Raw genomic sequence first — 18,345 nt, forward strand, 5'->3', positions numbered from 1 at the left:
CGGCGCTTGTTAAACGTCCCTGTCTATAACGTGGTTGTGTGACTCTCCGCCCCCCCCCATCCCTATGCGCCCAGAGAAAGAGAGTGCGAGGGAGAGAGCGGCTTCCTTTCCGGGTTGCTGGGTAACCGGGCCTCACTTCCGGTGTGTACCGGAAGCAGAACCTCCTCCCTCCTCTCTCGCCCCTCCCCCCGGGTTCCAGGGAGGACAAAAGGCGGCGATGGCGGCGGCGGCTTCTCTGGGGCGGAGAGCCCTGCTCGGGTCGTGGCTGTTCCTGGCGGTCCAGGTGAGGAGGAGGAAGAGGAGGCTCTTCTCATGCAGAGGGCGGGGCTCCTCCTCTCCAGTCCTCCCTCGGGTCCGAAGGCGGGGTCGGGGCTTGGCTCTTCGGCTGCCGTTCTTCCACAGTGGGAGGCGGGGCTTCTTCCGAGGGGGGGCGTCTCAGTTGCCCCCTCCGTGAAATGGGCCGAGGCCCCGCCGCCTCGCTCTCCGCGGCGCCCCAGAGGCGTAGGAAGCGGGCCATTTCCACCTGGGGCGCTAGGGACCCCCGAGGGTCTTCCAGCCCACCCCCCTGCAAGCCCGGGATCCCGAGATTGGCTTCGCATGCTGCACCACTTCCCTTGGAGCAAAGCGGAGCGCTAGTCCTCTAGCTAATGCACAAGGCGGCTTAGAAAGCCAGGTTTCTTAGAGCCTGGTGCTGATAACGGCAAGGTTGCAGGTTTGATCCCCGCTTCGACAGCGTCATATTCCTGCAGAGGGTTGGACAGTTGTGCAGGAAGCTGGTTTGCTGTGCTCAGTCTTTGGGTGTGGAGCCAGGGCGCTCTGCCCTGCTGAGCTGCAGGACCTTTCCCTTTGAAACAAAGAGGGCTGCTAGTCCCCAGCTCAGCATCACCTCCGCACAGGCTGGCAGCCAATGGCTCTCCATGGAAGGACTGATTATGGATCCTGCATGCACAGCAAGCATGCCATCATTGGGATGCAGCCCTTCCCTGCTGTTGGTGAGGTAGCTTTTGGGGTTTGAGGGTCATTTTTGGTTAGGTCCCCAGCAGTAATGGGTTTAGGAGTTGCTGTGTGGAAAAGTCTGCTGGCAAATGCTTTGACCAGGAGGGAGGGAAGTGTGAAACATATTCAGAGAGAGAGAGAAATAGGACATAGTGCTTGGGTGTTGACAAGTGTATGAACTGACTTGCTGCCCCAATGATGCAGGTTGGGCTGTGCCCTGCGCCTTGGTGCTGCTGCTGCTGCTGCCACAGCCTCAGCGCACTAGGAAGAGGTCTGCAAGGTCAGCCCAAATGGGTTGCTCAGCCCACAAATCTTGTTTCTGCGCTGGCAGAAGGTGAGCACAGCCGCTTTCTCCAGGAGACGCCCCAGGGAGGCTCCTTGGGCAAGGAGAAAACCTATTTTTGTCCCTTGCCCTCTTACTTAATAATTTATTAAAACTATATACCGTTGTTTCATAAACTTATACCACAGTGGTTTGTGACAATATAAATGGAACCAAATAGCATCAAAAAAAGTTAAAAACTAGATAAAAGCAAAAATAAAAAGACCTAATCTTTGTCTACGGTGGGGGAACACACTCTGTTTAAAATTGTTGTTCCTGTGAATTGTTAGCTAGCCTAGTGGCCCTCCTGGGTCATGAGAATGCTGCCATGGCCACCCATCCTGGGTACGCCTTCCCAGGAAAGGTGGTGGTGGGATTTAATCTTGGGGGGAAAGCTGGCCTTTTTGCTGCAATGAACTTAATTTGCCTTTTTGCATTTAGCAACTGGTAAGGATCCCCCATCCAGCTGTTTGGGGGTGCCAGCATGTGCCAGTGACTGCCCTCACCTGTAGCTAAACAGCCTCTTCTGCAAAACAAAAACCTCATTCAGGACGTTCAAAGTCCTTTGCAGCTGCTGTTGTGACCCTCTTGGCAAGTAGATACTTTGCTAGGGTGAGGAGAGAACTGGTGATATCCCGGCTGGCGCCAGGTAAGGTGTGGTCGAAGAACTGAACCGCCTCAAAGAATCTCAGGAGAGAAGAGTGTGATAGCAACCACCACAAAGTTACGCATCCCAAAGGGCCCCGTTCCCCCCCGGTTGTTGGAGAGCAGCCAGTGGGTGGAGTATTGAAGCCCCCTGAGAGACAGGATCGTGCACCTCGGGTGCAGTGGCTGCAGAAACAGCATGCCTTGGAAGACCCCAGCGGGATGGGGCCTTGCCCTCAAGGGATTCCCTGCAGCATCCAGCTCTGGAGAGCCAGGCTTTGTTGCTTGTGGTGCTTTTGGGAGTGACTTTCTGACTCTCCCTTCCTCCAGATGGAGACGAAGACCTGAGCCCTCTAATCTTACACCCACAGCAGTTGAGTGGCCGGTTCTTCCCTAGTGAAGGAGAGATAGATTCCCAGCCCAAGTTGCCAACTCCGGTCACAATGTCCTTGCTCGCCCCCCAGACGGGGGGTCTGCCCATGAATCCTGGTGGACAGCAGTGTGGGAAGTTTCAAAAGCATCCTGCATCCAGATCGTGTGGGCACCTGGGAGCCTGCAAAGTTGATGGGAAGTTGGAGTGATGTGCAACACCCCCTTGCTTTCCTCTTGCTGCCTAGTCCTGGCCCCTTTTGGGTTTTCATTCAGTCCTGTGCGGAGAGTTTTCGTAACACTAGGACTTGTAATACTAGGACTTGTGGGCCTCCCATGAAGCTGAATGTTGGAAAATTCAGGCAGGTGAAAGACAGGACTTATTCACACCATCTGTAGAACTCCCTTACCTAGGAGCTAGTGATGGCCACCAAACTTAGATGACCTTGAAAGAGGATTAGACAAATTCATGGAGGAGAATAAGGTTATAAATGGCTGTTAGCCAACTTCTGGGGTTGGAGGCAGAAATGCTTCTTCATCCCAGTTGCTGGAAGCCACAAAAGAGGGCTCTTGTGCTTGAATCTTGCTTGCTGGTTTCCCTTTGGCCTTTGGAGACTTTTCTTTCCTTCTTATGGGAGGTGAGCCCAGATGCTGCCGGAGTGATGGGAAGCAAGTCTTCTCCCTCTGTTTTCCAGGTCTCCTGTGAGTTTGGCATGGTCCGCGTCTTCTCCGAGAAGGGGAGTTCCAAGGGGAAGGACTACTGCATTCTCTTCAACTCCCAATGGGCTCATCTGCCCCATGACCTGGGCAAGGCGGTGAGTGGCTCCTGTGGCACCTCAACTGGCAGGGTGGCACCTGCCCTGCTTATCATCACTGTTTACATCTCTAGCCCATCCTTGGTCAAGTTAATGATTAGTCACAGAAAGTCATAGAAGCATAGAGTTGGGAGGGACTGCAAGAGTCATCTAGTCCAGAGGTTTTCAATCTTTTTGAGTCCACAGTTCCCTCAGTTTCTGCAGCACCCCTGTGGGGCTCAGGAGCCCAGTTGTGTCGCCCCTTGCCTGCTGAGCAGGCAACCTCTCACCCTTTATCGAACACCCTCCCTTATGGAGTGTTCCCTCAGCCCCCTCTGCTCGGGAGTCCTCTGGGCAGAAACAGCTGCCACCCCTGGTCTCTGAGCTGCCCCCCCCCCCGCCGCACAAGGAAGCACCCCCTAGCCAGCCCCAGAGGCACCATTCACCTAGGGAACTTGTTGCCAGAGCTGCTGCAGCAAACAGCTGTCCACTTTTTGGGAGACAGGGATGCAAGAGGGCATCATAGGAAGGAGGGAAGGCACCCCTAGCCATCCTTCAAGGCACCCCAGGGTGCCACAGGACACAGGTTGAAAGCCAGCCCCTCGAGGTCCCTTCCAACTCGGTAACTCTGAGATTAAGAGTCACATGCAGTGCCACACATAAACTTTGAAAACCTTTTGTGTGTTTGTGTAAACGTATTATTATTTCGAGGGACGAAAATTGAAAGGTGAGAAACCAAGCTACAAAGCAGCCACGTAGGATGAGTCCCATTGCCCACGGGTTAAAGTAACAAAGTCCAAGTGAAGACTACCACAATGTTATCAGATTATTAAGCCTAGTTCAAGATTTGCATGGCTGGGGATGAGGGTTGCCTTGAAAATGATGGTTCCGTTGTACATGCATAATAAAGGAATGCCAAATCATATTGAAAGTGTCTGAAGATGCTAGTCCTCACTGAAATCTCAAATTACACGTGATATACCAGAGAGGTGCCAAGCACATAGTGTAAGAGTTAGGATTGTTTTCCATTAAGTTGCAATGACTATTCGATCTGCCAAAATCCTATATGGGACCAATTCTTCTGGCAATCTATCATAAAAACAGTTCAGTAGCATTAATTTTGGACAAAAAACAGTAGTGATCATTTCGGTCAAATTCAATTTCTCCCTTGCAGATCTCGGCACATGTGCCTCCTGATGTGGCAGGGGCTGGTCCTTCAAGGATTGGGCTCCTAAGTCATTTAGGAGTTTGTAGGCTAGCACCAACCCCATGAATCAGAGCACCCTCCCCTTGGGCCTCAGCTGGCGCCTGCTTCGTGATCATTTTGGCCCTGGGGTGAATCGCCTTTCTTTGCTCAGGCCTGTTGGAGCTGCTTTGTTGCATTTTGGGCATTCTGAGCTTCCTTTGTTGTTCCTCTGAAGGCGAGGAGCAGCTTAGAGGGCTCCGTTTTCCTCTCCTCATGTTCTCCTCTTCCTCCTTTCCTCCTCCAGTCTCTGCTGCAGCTGCAGGACCAGACGGTCTCCGTCCTGTGTGCTCCTTCAGACGTTCCCGACGGCGGCTTCAGCAGCACCATCCCCATGGTCATGCGGGGCAACTGCACCTTCTATGAGAAAGTCCGGCTGGCCCAGATCAACGGGGCAAGGGGGCTGCTGATCGTCAGTCGCGAGAGGCTGGTGAGTCCCCGGGGGGGAGGGGCGGGGAGAGAAGGCGACACTTCTTCCTGCTGCCCGCCTGGTGGGAATTAGGGCATTCTTTCCTCTTTCCCCCAAGGAGCTCCAGGTGGTGCTCATGCGTCTCCCTGCTCTCCATATTATCCTCACAACAGCCCTGTGCAGAAGGCTAGGTTGAGAGTTGGCAGCTGGCCCAAGCTTCATGAAGATTTGAACCCAAGCCCCTCTCACCTGACACTCTACCTGCTAGGCCACACCGACTCCTCAGCACAGAGGCCCGTCCGTTATTATTACAAATATGTAGATGTATGGTTACATCTCAAGCCCACCTTTTCCCCTAATGGGACCCATTTCTTCTTCTTCTTCTTCTTCTTCTTCTTCTTCTTCTTCTTCCCCGCCAATCTGGTTGAGTTTCCCCAGCCACTCCAGGCGGAAACCCACAGAATATTAAAAACACAATAAAACATTAAAATCTTCCCGATACAGGGCTGCCTTCAGATATTGTGTAGTTATCTCCTTGACATCTGACAGGAGGGTGTTCTACAGGGTGGGCGTCACAACTCAGTAGGCCCTCTGCCTGGCTCCCCGTTGTTGTTGTTGTTTAGTCGTTTAGTCGTGTCCGACTCTTCGTGACCCCCTGGACCAGAGCACGCCAGGCCCTCCCGCAGTTTGGTCAAACTCATGCTGGTAGCTTTGCGAAACTATCCAACCACTGGCTCCCCGTGGCTTCACTTAATTGCAGTGAGGGAACCCCCAGAAGATCTCAGTGTCCGGGCTGGATGATGGGGGTGGAGATACTCCTTCAGGTCTACAGGGCTGAGGCCACTTAGGGCTTGAAAGGTCAGCACCAACACTTTGAATTGTGCTCAGAATCTACTCAAGCACCCTCTTACTTCCGTGCCTCAGATGAGAGCGAAGGCAGCAGCTTTCTGCTGCCCCCAGGCATTCTGCCTCCATGAGCTGCCATGGCCTGAGGCTTGTGGCTGGGACCCCTGCCCACCCCCGGCACTATTCCTTCTGCCCTTCTCACCTCCCCTGCCCAGTCAGGCTGCAATTGCTTTTATATATATCTAGATAGATTTTTTATTGGTAAATGCAATACTCACAAACACAAAACAAACCTATTATACAAACCAAGCTGCTTAATACCTAAAAAAGAAAACAATTAAACATACACACAATAACAAAAAAAATCAACTTAAATTACAAAATAAACTAAACATGAATACATAAATCTTGACTCCCCTCCACCTGTGTGTGACTTCCTTTATTTCTTTTCTTCTTTTCGCTGTGCTATCAGTATTATTTTTAACTACCTCCTCTTATGTCCATTTCTTCTTCGTTTTTTACTCTATAAATTTCATTCATTGTGTATTGATACAGTGGTGCCCCGCAAGACGAATGCCTCGCAAGACGAAAAACCCGCTAGACGAAAGGGTTTTCCGTTTTGGAGGTGCTTCGCAGGACGAATTTCTCTATGGGCTTGCTTCGCAAGACGAAAATGTCTTGCGATTCCTGGGGGGGTTTTTTCGCTCCCCACCCCCTTTTTCTAAGGCACTAAGCTGCTAATAGCCTTTTAGCAGCTAATCCGCTAATCCCTTAAGCCTTTAATAGCCGCTAAACCGCTAATAGCGCTAATCCGCTAATGGGCTTGCTTTGCAAGACGAAAAAACCGCTAGAAGAAGAGACTCACGGAACGGATTCTTTTTGTCTTGCGAGGCACCACTGTATATTTATACCAGAATTATACCAGAACTCCTTCACACAGATCCACTCATCTATCAGTTTTTGATCTGATTGTCCTCTTATCACTGCTGTAAGTCTTGCCAGTTCTATGTATTCACAAAATTTTATTTGCCATTCTCTTATTGAGGTTTTTTTTTTCTTCCTTCAAATTATTTGCTATAATAATTCTGGCAGCAGCAGTTGCATATAAGAAAACTTTTTTCCTAGCAGCAGGAATGTCAGTCAATATAATTCCCAAGAGGAAGGCCTCTGGTTTTTTATTATATGATATTTTAAGCATTTTTTAAAATTTCTCTTGGATGCTACTCCAAAATTGTTTGATATACATGTACTCCCACCACATATGATACATTGTTCCTATTTCTGTTTTGCATCTCCAGCACAAATTAGATTTTGATTTATAATTTTTTGCCAATTTGACCGGCGTTACCATACTTTTTGCCCTATAGGATGCACTTTTCCCCCTCCAAAAATGAAGGGGAAATGTGTGTGCGTCCTATGGGGCGAATGCAGGCTTTCGCTGAAGCCTGGAGAGCGAGAGGCGTCGGTGCGCACTGACCCCTCTCGCTCTCCAGGCTTCAGGAAGCTATCCGCAAGCCTTGCGAGCCTGGCGGGAGTTGCCGCCGGGCTCGCAAGGCTTGCGGATAGCAGCCTGTTCGGGGGGGGGGAAATAATTTTTTTATTCATTTCCCCCCCAAAAAACGAGGTGCGCCCTATGGGCCAGTGCGCCCTATAGGGCGAAAAATACGGTAAATACCACTGATACATCATTTTCATTATATTTTCTCTGATTGTGAAGCAAGCTGTGAATTTGATGTCATTTCTCCATAATTTCTCCCATTGGTCTAATCGGATCCTGTGGCCTTTGTCTCTGGCCCACTTAATCATAACTTCCTTCACCTCTTCATCTTTTAATTCCCATTCTAATGACAAATTGTATATTTTATATAATACCTTTTTGGTGTTTTTTTTAGTAATTCTGTTTGTAATTTTGATTATTCTTTGGCAAATCCAATGATTTTATCCTTCTTGAATAGGTGATCAATTTGGTAGTATTGTAGCCATGTGTTACAATACTGGCTGAGTGCTTCATAAAACCCTCTTATGAAGGCTTTACCTGCATCCCATATCGTTTCTTTTTAATACCTGAGGAGACAAATTCTTGGCCTAGTTTCTTATTTTCTAAAGCCCTTCCTCAGGTTGCAATTGCATCTCCCATCCCTGGCCTGGAAGGCATTCTGCCCCCTCCTGGGCATTCAGCTCCATCTCTGCCTTGTCCTTGGCTGTGCGGTTCTACACATCTGACTTTCCTTTTTAATTTTCTTCGCTTTCTGCATCACGTCCCTTCTTCGGAGATTAATGTCCCCCTTCAAAATCTTTTCTGAACAATTAAGAGTTCTAAGGAAGCCATTCATCTCCTCTTCTGGGGCTGGGAGGCGCCCTCCCCCCTCCTGCTGTTGCTCTTGTGATGCGTTTTGCCCCCAAATGCGCAGCAGCCATTGATGCGCTAGGCTGGGGATGAGTCATGTGAGCTGGGTGGCCTGGGGTAAACAGAGGAGGATTGGGGCCTGCATGCACTTCTGAGTTTGACACACCATTTGGCTTTGGGGATGGGCAGGCTGGGAGGGTGGGGCGTGTGTGGTATCACTTTGCTCTTCCCCCTCATTCCCTCCAGGTCCCGCCGGCCGGCAACCGCAGTCAATATGAGGAGATCGACATCCCAGTGGCTCTGCTGAGCTACGCAGACATGCTGGATATTGGCAGGGTGAGACCCCGTCCGCGTTCCCAGTCAGGGTCACAGGGGCATTGGGGGCAGCACTGCTTTTGGGGCCCCCAAGGCCAGTCACACACTGGCATTTCCTGGAGGACGTCCTGTTCCCCGGAGGGTAGCTCTTTCCTGGGGCAACTCTTTTTTAGGGTCAGCTGAGCTCCCTTCTCTCTCTCCCTCTTCCTCAGAGCTTTGGGCCCTCGGTCAAGGTGGCCATGTATGCCCCCAACGAGCCAGTCTTGGACTACAACATGGTGATCATCTTCGTGATGGCTGTGGGGACGGTGGCCGTCGGAGGCTACTGGGCAGGGAGCAGGGATGTCAAGAAGTGAGTTGGGGCAGGGGGCCAGTAGTAGCCCCTAAGGGTCATCCAGCCCAGCTCCCTGCAGTGCCATGGGGCTCATCCTGCATTCTTGACTGTTCAGAGCTGCTCTCTCTGGAATCAAAACATGGGGGACCTCTGAAGAAGCTGCCACCTGCTAAGTCCAAGACACCAGCCCCTGGGAATACATAGAAGGTGTTTGGTGAGGTCGAGGCAGCACAGGATCCAGGATTCGTAGGATTCCTTGCATCCATGCCCAGTCATTGAGCTCTTGGAGGGAGTCACTGCTAGGTGTTCCTCTCATGACTTCTCAAATAGCCTGATAGGTTGCCTCCTCCATGCGTTTCCCATGGAGCCATTGGCTACCATCCACATCTCATGGCTGCAAACGATTTTGTGAAGCGTGGAGACAGGCCCTGCTTTGCTGGGGGGGGGGGGAGAGAGGCCGGCAGCCCTGAGCATCATTTTAGGGTTGCTGAGCCCTCGTAGAATGTCTCCCCTCTTGTCAGTTGGCCCCTCCATGAGTGGTGCAGTACCAGCAAGTGCCTCCAGCCTCGGATGACCTCGTCTCGTCTCCCTTGCAGGCGGTACATGAAGCACAAACGGGATGACGGAGTGGAGAAGCACGAGGACGAGACAGTGGACGTCACCCCCATCATGATCTGCGTCTTTGTGGTCATGTGCTGCTCAATGCTCGTCCTGCTCTATTACTTCTACGACCACCTAGGTACCTGCACTGGCTTCTCGGTGCTGTTCAGCCTCTCTCCAGCCCCTTGCCTTCATTCACCTTTCCTTGTCCCCTTTCCCCCCTGCAGTGTATGCCATCATTGGGATTTTCTGCCTGGCGGCTTCCATCGGCCTCTACAGCTGCCTCTCCCCGTTTGTCCGAAGGTTTCCTCTGGGGAAATGCAGGTAGGAGGCAGAAGACAGTCTTGCTTTGCCACCTTTGGCTAAGTGGCCCTGGCACATGAAGCTTGCGGGGGCCAGTGGTCTGGGTTCAAATCCTGCCTGGCCATAGACACCCCCCCCCCCCGGAAAGAATCAGGTTATCAGAGCATGAATGCTAGTGGGGGGATGGACATAACCCCAAACCCTCCTCCTTTGGGACTTGGGAGCAGCTGTGCTTTATCCTTCCCTCTCTGATATATTTTTATTTTCCTGACTGCAAAATATCAATGTGTGGGGGCTGGTCTTGTTTAGCAGCCAGTATCTAGGAAACAAGCTCTGAATTCTTAAATGCCTTAGATGGGCAAGACGTGGATCTTTTGCTTCTCCTTGTACATGTGGGGCAGGGCGGGATCCCCTCTTCCGTGGCTCTCTGGGCTCCCTCCCAACTCTCAGCTGACTCATCTGGACAAGAAAAGGGACCTTGTTGTTGCAGAAAGGTCCTCACTTCCACTGCAGAAAGATGAAAGCAATGAAAGACAGTCCCTCGTCAGATTTCGCCCCTGGCAATCAGGCAGAAAACCCACCCTGTGCGTTTTGCAAGTGCACAAATGCCCTTTCCAAGAGCAGTTGACTTGTGGGGTTTTGAATCGGTGCAAGGCAGGTCTGGCTGTATTTGCTTCCTTCTGTGGGGATCTCTGAGATCTTTTTGCCTTTTTCTTGCACAGGTCAGACAAAGAGAGTGGTGGGGGCTGTTCTGAGCTACATAGAAGAGCTGAAAGTCCTGCCCCAGGACAAAAAATGAAGGGCATGAACCCTGAGCGCAGCCATTTATTATTATTTATTAAATGCGTGTATTGCCCTATATCTGCAGACGTCAGAGCTGTGCCCCTGTTTGTGGGGGCTCCTGGATTTGGCCCCCAACCCCTTTTCCCTTGGTTTTCAAAAGCCTCCACACCAAGCGTGGGGGGAGGGGGGTTGAGTGGGTGGCACTGAGCAACTTAAGAGGAAGGAAGGTTGTCTTTTTTTAAGCATCCCTGAGCCCATAGAATAGAAAAAAATAGTCCGTCTGCTGAGTTTGGTGACTTTGGCTTGGTGACCTTGACTGACAGCAGGTCTCGGGCCGGGAAGGCTTTTCCCCAGCACCTCCTCCCCTGGAGACTCTGCCCGTGGGCATGGAGCACCTGCTTGGCATGCAGAAGGTGCCAGGCTCCCCAGTAGTAGCATCTCCAACTCAGGCTGAGCAAAGACTCCTTCCCTGGAGACCTGCTGCCGCCGCCAGCCTGTGCGGGCAGATCTGGGCTCGATGGAACAGGCCTGACTCGGCGTCAGGCAGCTCTCTGGGGTGGAGGCTCCAAGAGGTCCCTCTCCCACTTGCCAAGTGGGGTGCAGGCCTCTCACCCCGCCTCTTGTCCTCAGGGTCCCTGACAACAACCTGCCCTACTTCCACAAGCGCCCCCAAGTGCGCATGTTGCTCCTGGCTGTCTTCTGCGTCGCCGTCAGCCTGGTCTGGGGCATCTTCCGCAATGAGGACCAGTGAGTGATGCGGTGCTTTTTGTGCTCTCCCCTTGGTGGGGGGGGCACCTGTCCCTTCGAAGAGCCCCTTGCTCCCCCCACATGCTATTTTGCACCCCTCAGCTGCATCAGTTGCTCCAGAAAGCAACTTCCTCCTCTGCTCTTCCCCTTCTCCAGCTCTGCAGTGTCCTCTTGGGCACAGGGCGAAATGGGACGTGTCGCAGGGCGGAGGGAATGTCCAGAACCCCCCACCCCAGCTGGCCATGGGGACTCCTTTTTGAGAGGAAGTGGGATGGGGGGAGGAAGGGCGACCGGAGAGAGCCCAAGGGGAAGTGGCTTGACCCTTCTCCCTCGGCTGTTGGAGGGGGTAGGGCTATTTGCCCTCTGCCCTGAGCCATGGCCATTCCTCCCCCAGGTGGGCCTGGATTCTGCAGGACGCCCTGGGAGTTGCCTTCTGCCTTTACATGCTCAAGACCATCCGCTTGCCCACCTTCAAGGTAAGGCTTGGGGGGGGGCTCATCCCCAGGACGGTGGGGAGGGAGGCTGACATGGGCCTCCTGGCTTGGTCTGAGGCTACCTCTCAATGTACTCTGCGACTCAAGAGCCAGAAGAAAGCCAACCTGGGTGAGGGGGAAGGCAGAATCAACAGTGAGCCTCTGGGAATGACACCCCTCCCTTTCCCTTCTGCCCCCCAGGGCTGCACGCTGCTCCTCCTGGTCCTCTTTGTCTACGACGTCTTCTTCGTTTTCATCACGCCATACTTGACGAAGGTGCATAATTGGCCTGACAGGGTGGGCATTGCAAATGGGGGTGCGGGGCTGATCGGGAGGAGTCAGAGTTGGGCTGGGTCTTTCCGCTGGGGCCATCGGAAGCCCCTTCCCCATTCTCCGATGGGACTCTTTCCCCAGAGAGGCTCGCCTGGTGCCCTCATTGCATGTCTTCAGGCACCAGGCACATTCCTCTTCCCCCAGGCCTCTCTCTTTTTTTGTCCTCTTGCCCCTCCTCACATTTTCCTTCCAGACAGGAGAGAGCATCATGGTGGAAGTGGCTGCTGGCCCGACAGACTCCGCCACTCACGAAAAGGTGAGGGGCTGCCAGAGGGTCCCGGGTTTTGGTGGGGGGAGATGGCCTCTTCCTGGTGGACAAAATGGAGGCGATGCAGGATGAGCCTGGGAGAAGGCCAGAGGCTTGGGGGGGTCGGGGGGGTCGTGGTCCAAACATGTAGTGGGTCCAGGATATCCCCACCCCGCCGTATCTAGACCCAGAATGGCCCAGAGACTCCTCAGCCATGAGGGAAGAGGTGTCGGGAAGCACCCCTGGAGAGCAGGCAGGTTCAGTTTTGGGTCCTGGTCAGGCCTGAGAAGAGGCACTTCTGGGGTTCCTCCATCTTTCTCCTTGGGCGCTTTCCCCATGCCTGGGGGGCTTTGGGTTGTGCCATCCCCTGTCACCCCCTCCTCGCTTCGAATGCCAGATACCCTCCCTCCTCTGTGGGGCAAGGGCTTGTGGGAGCTTTGGCCCCGTTTGGGACAGCAGAGGGGCTTCTTGTTGACCTGGATGGACCCCCTTCCCCCGGCAGCTTCCGATGGTGCTGAAGGTGCCCCGACTCAACTTCTCTCCACTGGCACTGTGTGACCGACCCTTCTCCCTCCTGGGATTCGGGGACATTCTGGTTCCAGGTAGGCCCTCTCCCTGGTGGCTTTGGGGCTGAGCCCCCACTCGGCCTGCAGAAGGCAAAGAAGAGCCCCTCAGCCTGGCCCTAAGAGAAGGACTGGCAGAGGAGAGGGCAGGGTCCCATGGGGCTGGTCCAGTGGGGATGCTGCCCTCTCCCTTGAGGCAGCTCAAGGGAACAGCTGCTCCTGGAGGCAGTCTACCTTTGAGGGCCAGGCCAGAGGGACACAGCCTCCCTGCTGCTCCACTTGGGGGGTGCTGAGGGGGGGCGCCTCCAGGGAGTGTTCCTGCTTGGCCTTGTCACTCCTTCCCTTGCCTCAGGCTCCCTCCTCTTTCCTCTCCAGGGCTCCTGGTGGCCTACTGCCATCGCTTTGACATCCAGGTCCAGTCCTCCCGGGTCTATTTTGTTGCTTGCACCATTGGTATGTCTGGCTCCCCCCCCCCATCCTTGCCAACACCTGCCTCCTCCTCCACCCTTGAGAAGCCCAGCAGTCCCTTCTTCTTACCTCTCACCCCACCCTGGACTGGCAGAGTTCATTTATGTGCCACGTTCCTGCCATGAGCTGTGCTGAAAGCAGCAGCTGTGCAGAGCCTCAAACTGCAGAGCCTGCCAGTAAATTCAGTGACAGCGCCGCCTTTCAGCTCTTGTCCTGAGAAGTGGCTCTCTTGTGGGTGGATCAGGTCCCTTGGGAGCCCTCTGGGTGCAGCCCATCTCCACGTGCAGTCTGGAAAGGATCCCTGCATTGTTTTGCCCCAGCAGCAACGGGGTTCCCATAGCATCCGACTTCTTTATGAGGCTCTGAAGGAGAGAAGGGTGGTGACTGTTATAGGCTGGGTGATAATTGATAGAACATCCAAAATCAGCTTGATATTCTTCTCGTGATATCGGTTCCATAATTTTCGACCTGGCAATATATCACAAATCATGATGTGGGTGTATGCATAGCATAGCTATGCAAAAAATACTGATGCCGGAAAAACTGTAAAGCCAGCCGAAGCCTCTCCGTAGCTCCATCCTCATTTCAGACACCATAACACATCAGTCTGTCACAATATTTAGCTGGTGATATATCACAAAATTGAAAGCCAAATATTGCCCAGCCCTAACTGCTCCTCTGTCCAGACGGCTGAAGAGCAGAGAGGAGGAATGATTCTCTGTGCTGAGTTTTCCTGCCTTTTCCATTATAATTTATTATGTTCCATAAATCCTTGAAGCAGAGCTGGAAGAGGCAGAGGTGTTTATTCCCATGTGAGAATTTACCCACAGATGAGATGAGAAAGACAGGGGGGCACTTTCTGGGTGACTGCCAGCTGAAAAGGAGCCCCCACCTTCTCTCGCCTGTCTCCCTGCAGCCTACGGCCTGGGCCTCCTGGTGACATTTGTGGCGCTCGCTCTGATGCAGAAGGGGCAGCCGGCGCTGCTGTACCTGGTGCCGTCCACACTCCTCACCAGCTTCGTGGTGGCACTCTGGCGCAAGGAGCTGCCCATGTTCTGGACGGGCAGCGGATTTGCGGTGAATACCACTTTGATATGAGTCTCCTCCAGAAAAGGCCAGTGTTAGGATAAAAGCCCCCTAACTAGAATTAAAGTTGAGTAAAACTCTTGTTGGCATTATACTCCACCCCCCAAAAGGGAGTTTTTTGGAAGTGGCTTTTGCAGACCTCCCTCCTCCCCCAAAAGGAGGCCACCATTCATGGCTGGGGGTGAGGGAGGATGGCACATGGGGGGGGGGGGGGCAGAGAAACCACAGATGGCCAGCTTTCCTCCCCACATGTTGTGATTCCTGCATTGCATGCAGTTGGACTAGACGACCCTCAGGGTCCCTTTCCAGCTCCACAGTTCTTCTCCGTCACTCGGGCGGGGGGCAGAGGGGTGCCGTCTTGGAAAGGGGCAAGAGGCGTTTATGGGTGTTGCTGGATCAGGCCTGAGGGCTCCCCCTGAGCCCAGCTGGACGCCCCCAAGGGAAGCCCGCAAGCAGGAGCCCTTCCGCCTTCCAGAGTCCAGCTGCCTCTGTAGTGCCACCGCCCAGGGCTCCCATGTGGGGAGAGTTGCTGCCGTCACACGGGGGGGGGGAGCGGGCTTCCTCTGGGGGGCGGGACTGAATGCTCAGCTGGGTGGGCCTGGGGCAGGATCCAGCCGCTGGACTCCTCAGATGCCCTCAAAAGGCTGGTGTCAGGCTTGGAAGTGGAGATGGGGCTGGCCTGGGTGAACTGCATGAGCTCAGGCCTATCCTGGCAGCCCCCCAGGTTCCATTTGGGCCAGTCTAGAGGGGAGCTGGACACTCCTGGGCGCCCTGGGCTGGATGAGGGGACATCTGTACAAAAGCACGGCTGTGTTGTAGTTACCCTTCTCTCTCTCTCCCCTCCCCTCCCCCCTCCCTTGTAATGTGGGGCTGCTCCTGCTTACAGAAAGACCTACCTCAGCCCCCCTTGGTGATCTCCCCAGTCAGCTGCCCTGCGGCCCCCAAGGAGGAGGCTTCTCCGTCGTCTCGCCCAGAAGCCAAGGACCAAGCAGCCACCCCGACTCCCGTGGAAGAGATGGTCGGTGGCGGCAGCAGCCCCGCGGACGAGGGAGGAGAGGCGTCTGGCTCTGCCCCCTTCCTGGGAGAGGAGCAGGAGGAGGCCGCAGCTGCACAGACTGAGCCCCCAGAGGCTTCCCCACAGCCGCCCCATATAGAAGAGCCTGGCGCTTGGGAGGGCGGGATCAAGAGCCCCTCTGACTAGGAGACCCCTTTCGCCCCCATCCCTCCCCCCCTTCCCCATCACAGACTAACTTGAGACTAACTATGAGACGGACTCTGCCGCCTTTCGCACCCAGCACCGACGCGCACCACGTCCCTTTGGCCACCGAGCGCCGGGAAACTGCGTGCGAAGAAGAGGACAGGCGCTTCTCTTCTGGCACCCCCCCTCCCCAAATATGGTGCTTAATGAAGGTCCCGGTTAGAATTTCAGCGATAGTTTAAAAGCAAAATAGCAGACGCCTTTCCCTTCCTGTTTCATGATGCTGGGATAGTATTCAGATAACCTTTCCTAGGAAAACATAGGCAGTATTTTGAGCTTGGGGGGGACGGATTGTGCTGGCGTTGCTTTAGGATCACTGGGTGGTGAAGAGAGGAGGGGACCCCCACCCCGCTTCCTGCTTCTTTTCTGGCCGTGTCTGGGCTGGATTCTGTTGCTCCCAAAAGAGCTGCTCTCCCCCCCCCCCCCCAAGGATCTCTGGTTTCTGCCATTCGCTTTGCTTCATTTGCCCTCCCATCGCACACTTTGGCTGCCAAGGAGCAAAGGCCACTGGGAAGGGCCTGCTCCCCCTTCCTTTGGAGGCACCACTTCAGAGCTTGTGCTGTGGGGGGCGCTGGTCCGCTCTGGAGCTGCTCTGGGAATCTTCTGCGTGGGACACCCGCTCTCCCACCTTTGGCAACAGGGCAGCCCAGCCCTGGGGGAGGAGGGGGCTGATCCTGTGTGGACACCCCCTCCCTCCTATCTGGGTCTCTCTTGGGGGGCCCTTTCCCCTCTGTGGGTCTTTCTGTGTATCTCTCCCCCCTCCTATTATATCGTGTCGCTTGTTGTTGGTGACCCTTTTTTTGTTTTCTGGACTCAGACGCAGCCGCTCTGCCACATCTCCCGGCTTCTGCAGAGCACATCCCTGGGGGGCTGCAGCCACCACCTCCCCCTTCCTGGGTCTGGAGGGGGGGCTTCCTTCCCCTCCCCTTTTGCTTGTGCAGAATGATGGACGCTTGTCTTAGACACTGCAGGATTATGCCTTAATTTAAGCCATTTTATAAATAACGTATATGGGACTTTTATTTTACAAAAGCCGGTTGGGAGAATAAACTTGACAAAGCATCAGTTGTGGACACAGTCCGGGCTCCGGAGTCTGTTTGTTCACCCCCTCCATCCCATCTGGGGGGCTTCTGCTTCTTGAAGCTCCTCTCAGCATCTCTTAGGGAGGTGGAGGGGGTGGTCTAGGCTGCTGGGACACCCCCAGGCGCCATGCAGGCAGAGGGGCGCCAGGCAGGGAGGGGACGTTGGCCTCTGCAAATGGGAGTGGGTGGAGTTTTCCCACGAGGGCAAGTGGTCTTAGTGCGTTGGCCTTTGGGACCCCTGCCCACTCAATTCCCCCCTGCCTTGACTGGCAAAGGGGAGCTGCATTTTTTTATTTTAACTGTTGGCCAAATTTGTCTATCGACCTGTACCTGTAGATCACAGGGCTGTTCACAATATAAAATTGCCATTTAAACAGAGTACAGAATAGAAACGAGAACAAGACAACCTAATAATCCCTGGAAGTCACAGGAGAGGAGTGGCTCTGATCCTGCTGGCAGGGTTCCCATTGAAGCACCTGGTCGGCCGCTGGGTGAGACAGGACCCCCCTTGGCCTCATCCAGCAGCTGCCTCTTCTTCTGGGATTCCCCACGGCAGCGTCTTCTCTGGGCCCCATTTATTCCTGCTCAGGAAGCCCTGAATTCAACAACAAAAAATTTCACTGGGGCAAAAATGGTGAGTAGGCATTCTGTTGTGGCAACCACAGCCCAGGTTTAAGGGGGAACCCCAGAGAAAGATCCCGTCCGTCCCAGGGAGGGTGCTACGTGACTGCAGCTGTCCTTTGGTACACGCTGTGCTCCCCTCCCCTCCCGCCGCCACCTCTCAAATCTGGCTCTAGGCAGCAGCTCCGCACAGCTGAGCTCTCTTCTTGGGTTACTGCCTGGCTTTTGAAAGGGATGTTCAGGGCAGCCCCACTGCCCAGGGGAGCCCTGAAACCAGAAATGCCAGTTTTGAAGGAGAAGGAAGGATGGCAGGCTTTGAAAATGTGTGATCCAGGGAGGGGGAAATGGCAACACTCAGCTAGGGACTTGTCTGCCATCTTCCACTTCCTCTTTCAGGACTAGCTGCTTATCAGAGCCGTGGAGCACAGTGTTGTTTGCAGGTGGGGGTGTCCGCAGGAGATTTGGAAAGGAGCCAGCATTGATACAGGTTTCTGGAGAAACAAATCACCGCACCCCAAAATGCACTTCTGAGAGCTTCCCTCTTGTTTCACAGATGAAAGCTGTGACCCAGGCTTGCAGGTTTGTGAGGTCCTGGACAAGGATGTGGTGACGTCCTTTGGCCCTGGGGAGAGAACTATCTTGCCAGCAGAAGGTTCCACATTCAGACAGCAGCACCTTCAGCCACTTCTCCCATGCCAGGAAATTGCTTATTTGCAGAAGCATGGCTTTCTTTTTTGTGAGGTTTCCCCCCGATCCTGGCCTAGTGCATCCAGGGGGCCCTTCCCCCCTCGGGGGGGGGGCACTTCTGCCTTGCTCCCAGTGTTCAGCTATTGGTGCTACAACTCCTCAGGGAGCCTCCTGGGCTCCTCGGGGCTGCCGGGCCCCTTTGCTGGCAGCGAAATGGAGATGGACAATGGGTGGCCTGGCAGGGCGCCCAGAGAGGGTGGAGGGGGGGCTCCCATCCCAGCCAGTTCAAAGGCTCCACTGGTGGAACCTGAATGTGACTCATCTCAGCTGCAGAGAATCAAAGGCTGCCGGATGACAATGATCTCTTGTTCTCATCCATAATGATAAGCAGGTAACACAGGTGGCCTCTGTCTCTGCTCTGGCAGCAAGAGGCTCTTCGGGGGGGGGGGCGACATCCTCCTCCCTCTGCACCAG

General features: G+C 54.1%; 1 protein-coding gene across 3 annotated transcripts; it reads left to right on the forward strand.

Annotated features, from left to right (window-relative positions):
• Positions 1-64: 64 nt before the first annotated feature.
• Positions 65-16,558, forward strand: SPPL2B (signal peptide peptidase like 2B; the record flags this gene model as incomplete). 3 transcript variants are annotated; one of them, XM_083422044.1, is made up of 16 exons in its annotated part: positions 185-283; positions 1,201-1,330; positions 3,028-3,147; positions 4,617-4,799; positions 8,218-8,307; positions 8,499-8,638; positions 9,217-9,359; positions 9,448-9,544; positions 10,937-11,053; positions 11,448-11,529; positions 11,728-11,802; positions 12,053-12,115; positions 12,609-12,708; positions 13,045-13,122; positions 14,054-14,214; positions 15,110-16,558. In XM_083422044.1, 14 exons carry the CDS (start codon positions 3,046-3,048, stop codon positions 15,422-15,424), a joined length of 1,746 nt encoding a protein of 581 aa, XP_083278170.1. In that variant the 3' UTR covers positions 15,425-16,558. The 3 variants fall into 3 exon arrangements, 2 of the variants coding, with proteins under 2 accessions (XP_083278169.1, XP_083278170.1); XR_014506808.1 differs by lacking the exon at positions 1,201-1,330 and having other exon boundaries at positions 65-283; positions 14,054-14,289; XM_083422043.1 differs by lacking the exon at positions 1,201-1,330 and having other exon boundaries at positions 65-283.
• Between the last annotated feature and the right edge of the window lie 1,787 nt (positions 16,559-18,345).

The sequence above is a fragment of the Podarcis tiliguerta genome (assembly GCF_965153285.1).
Source record: "Podarcis tiliguerta genome assembly, chromosome: 18".
Lineage (NCBI taxonomy): Eukaryota > Metazoa > Chordata > Lepidosauria > Squamata > Lacertidae > Podarcis > Podarcis tiliguerta.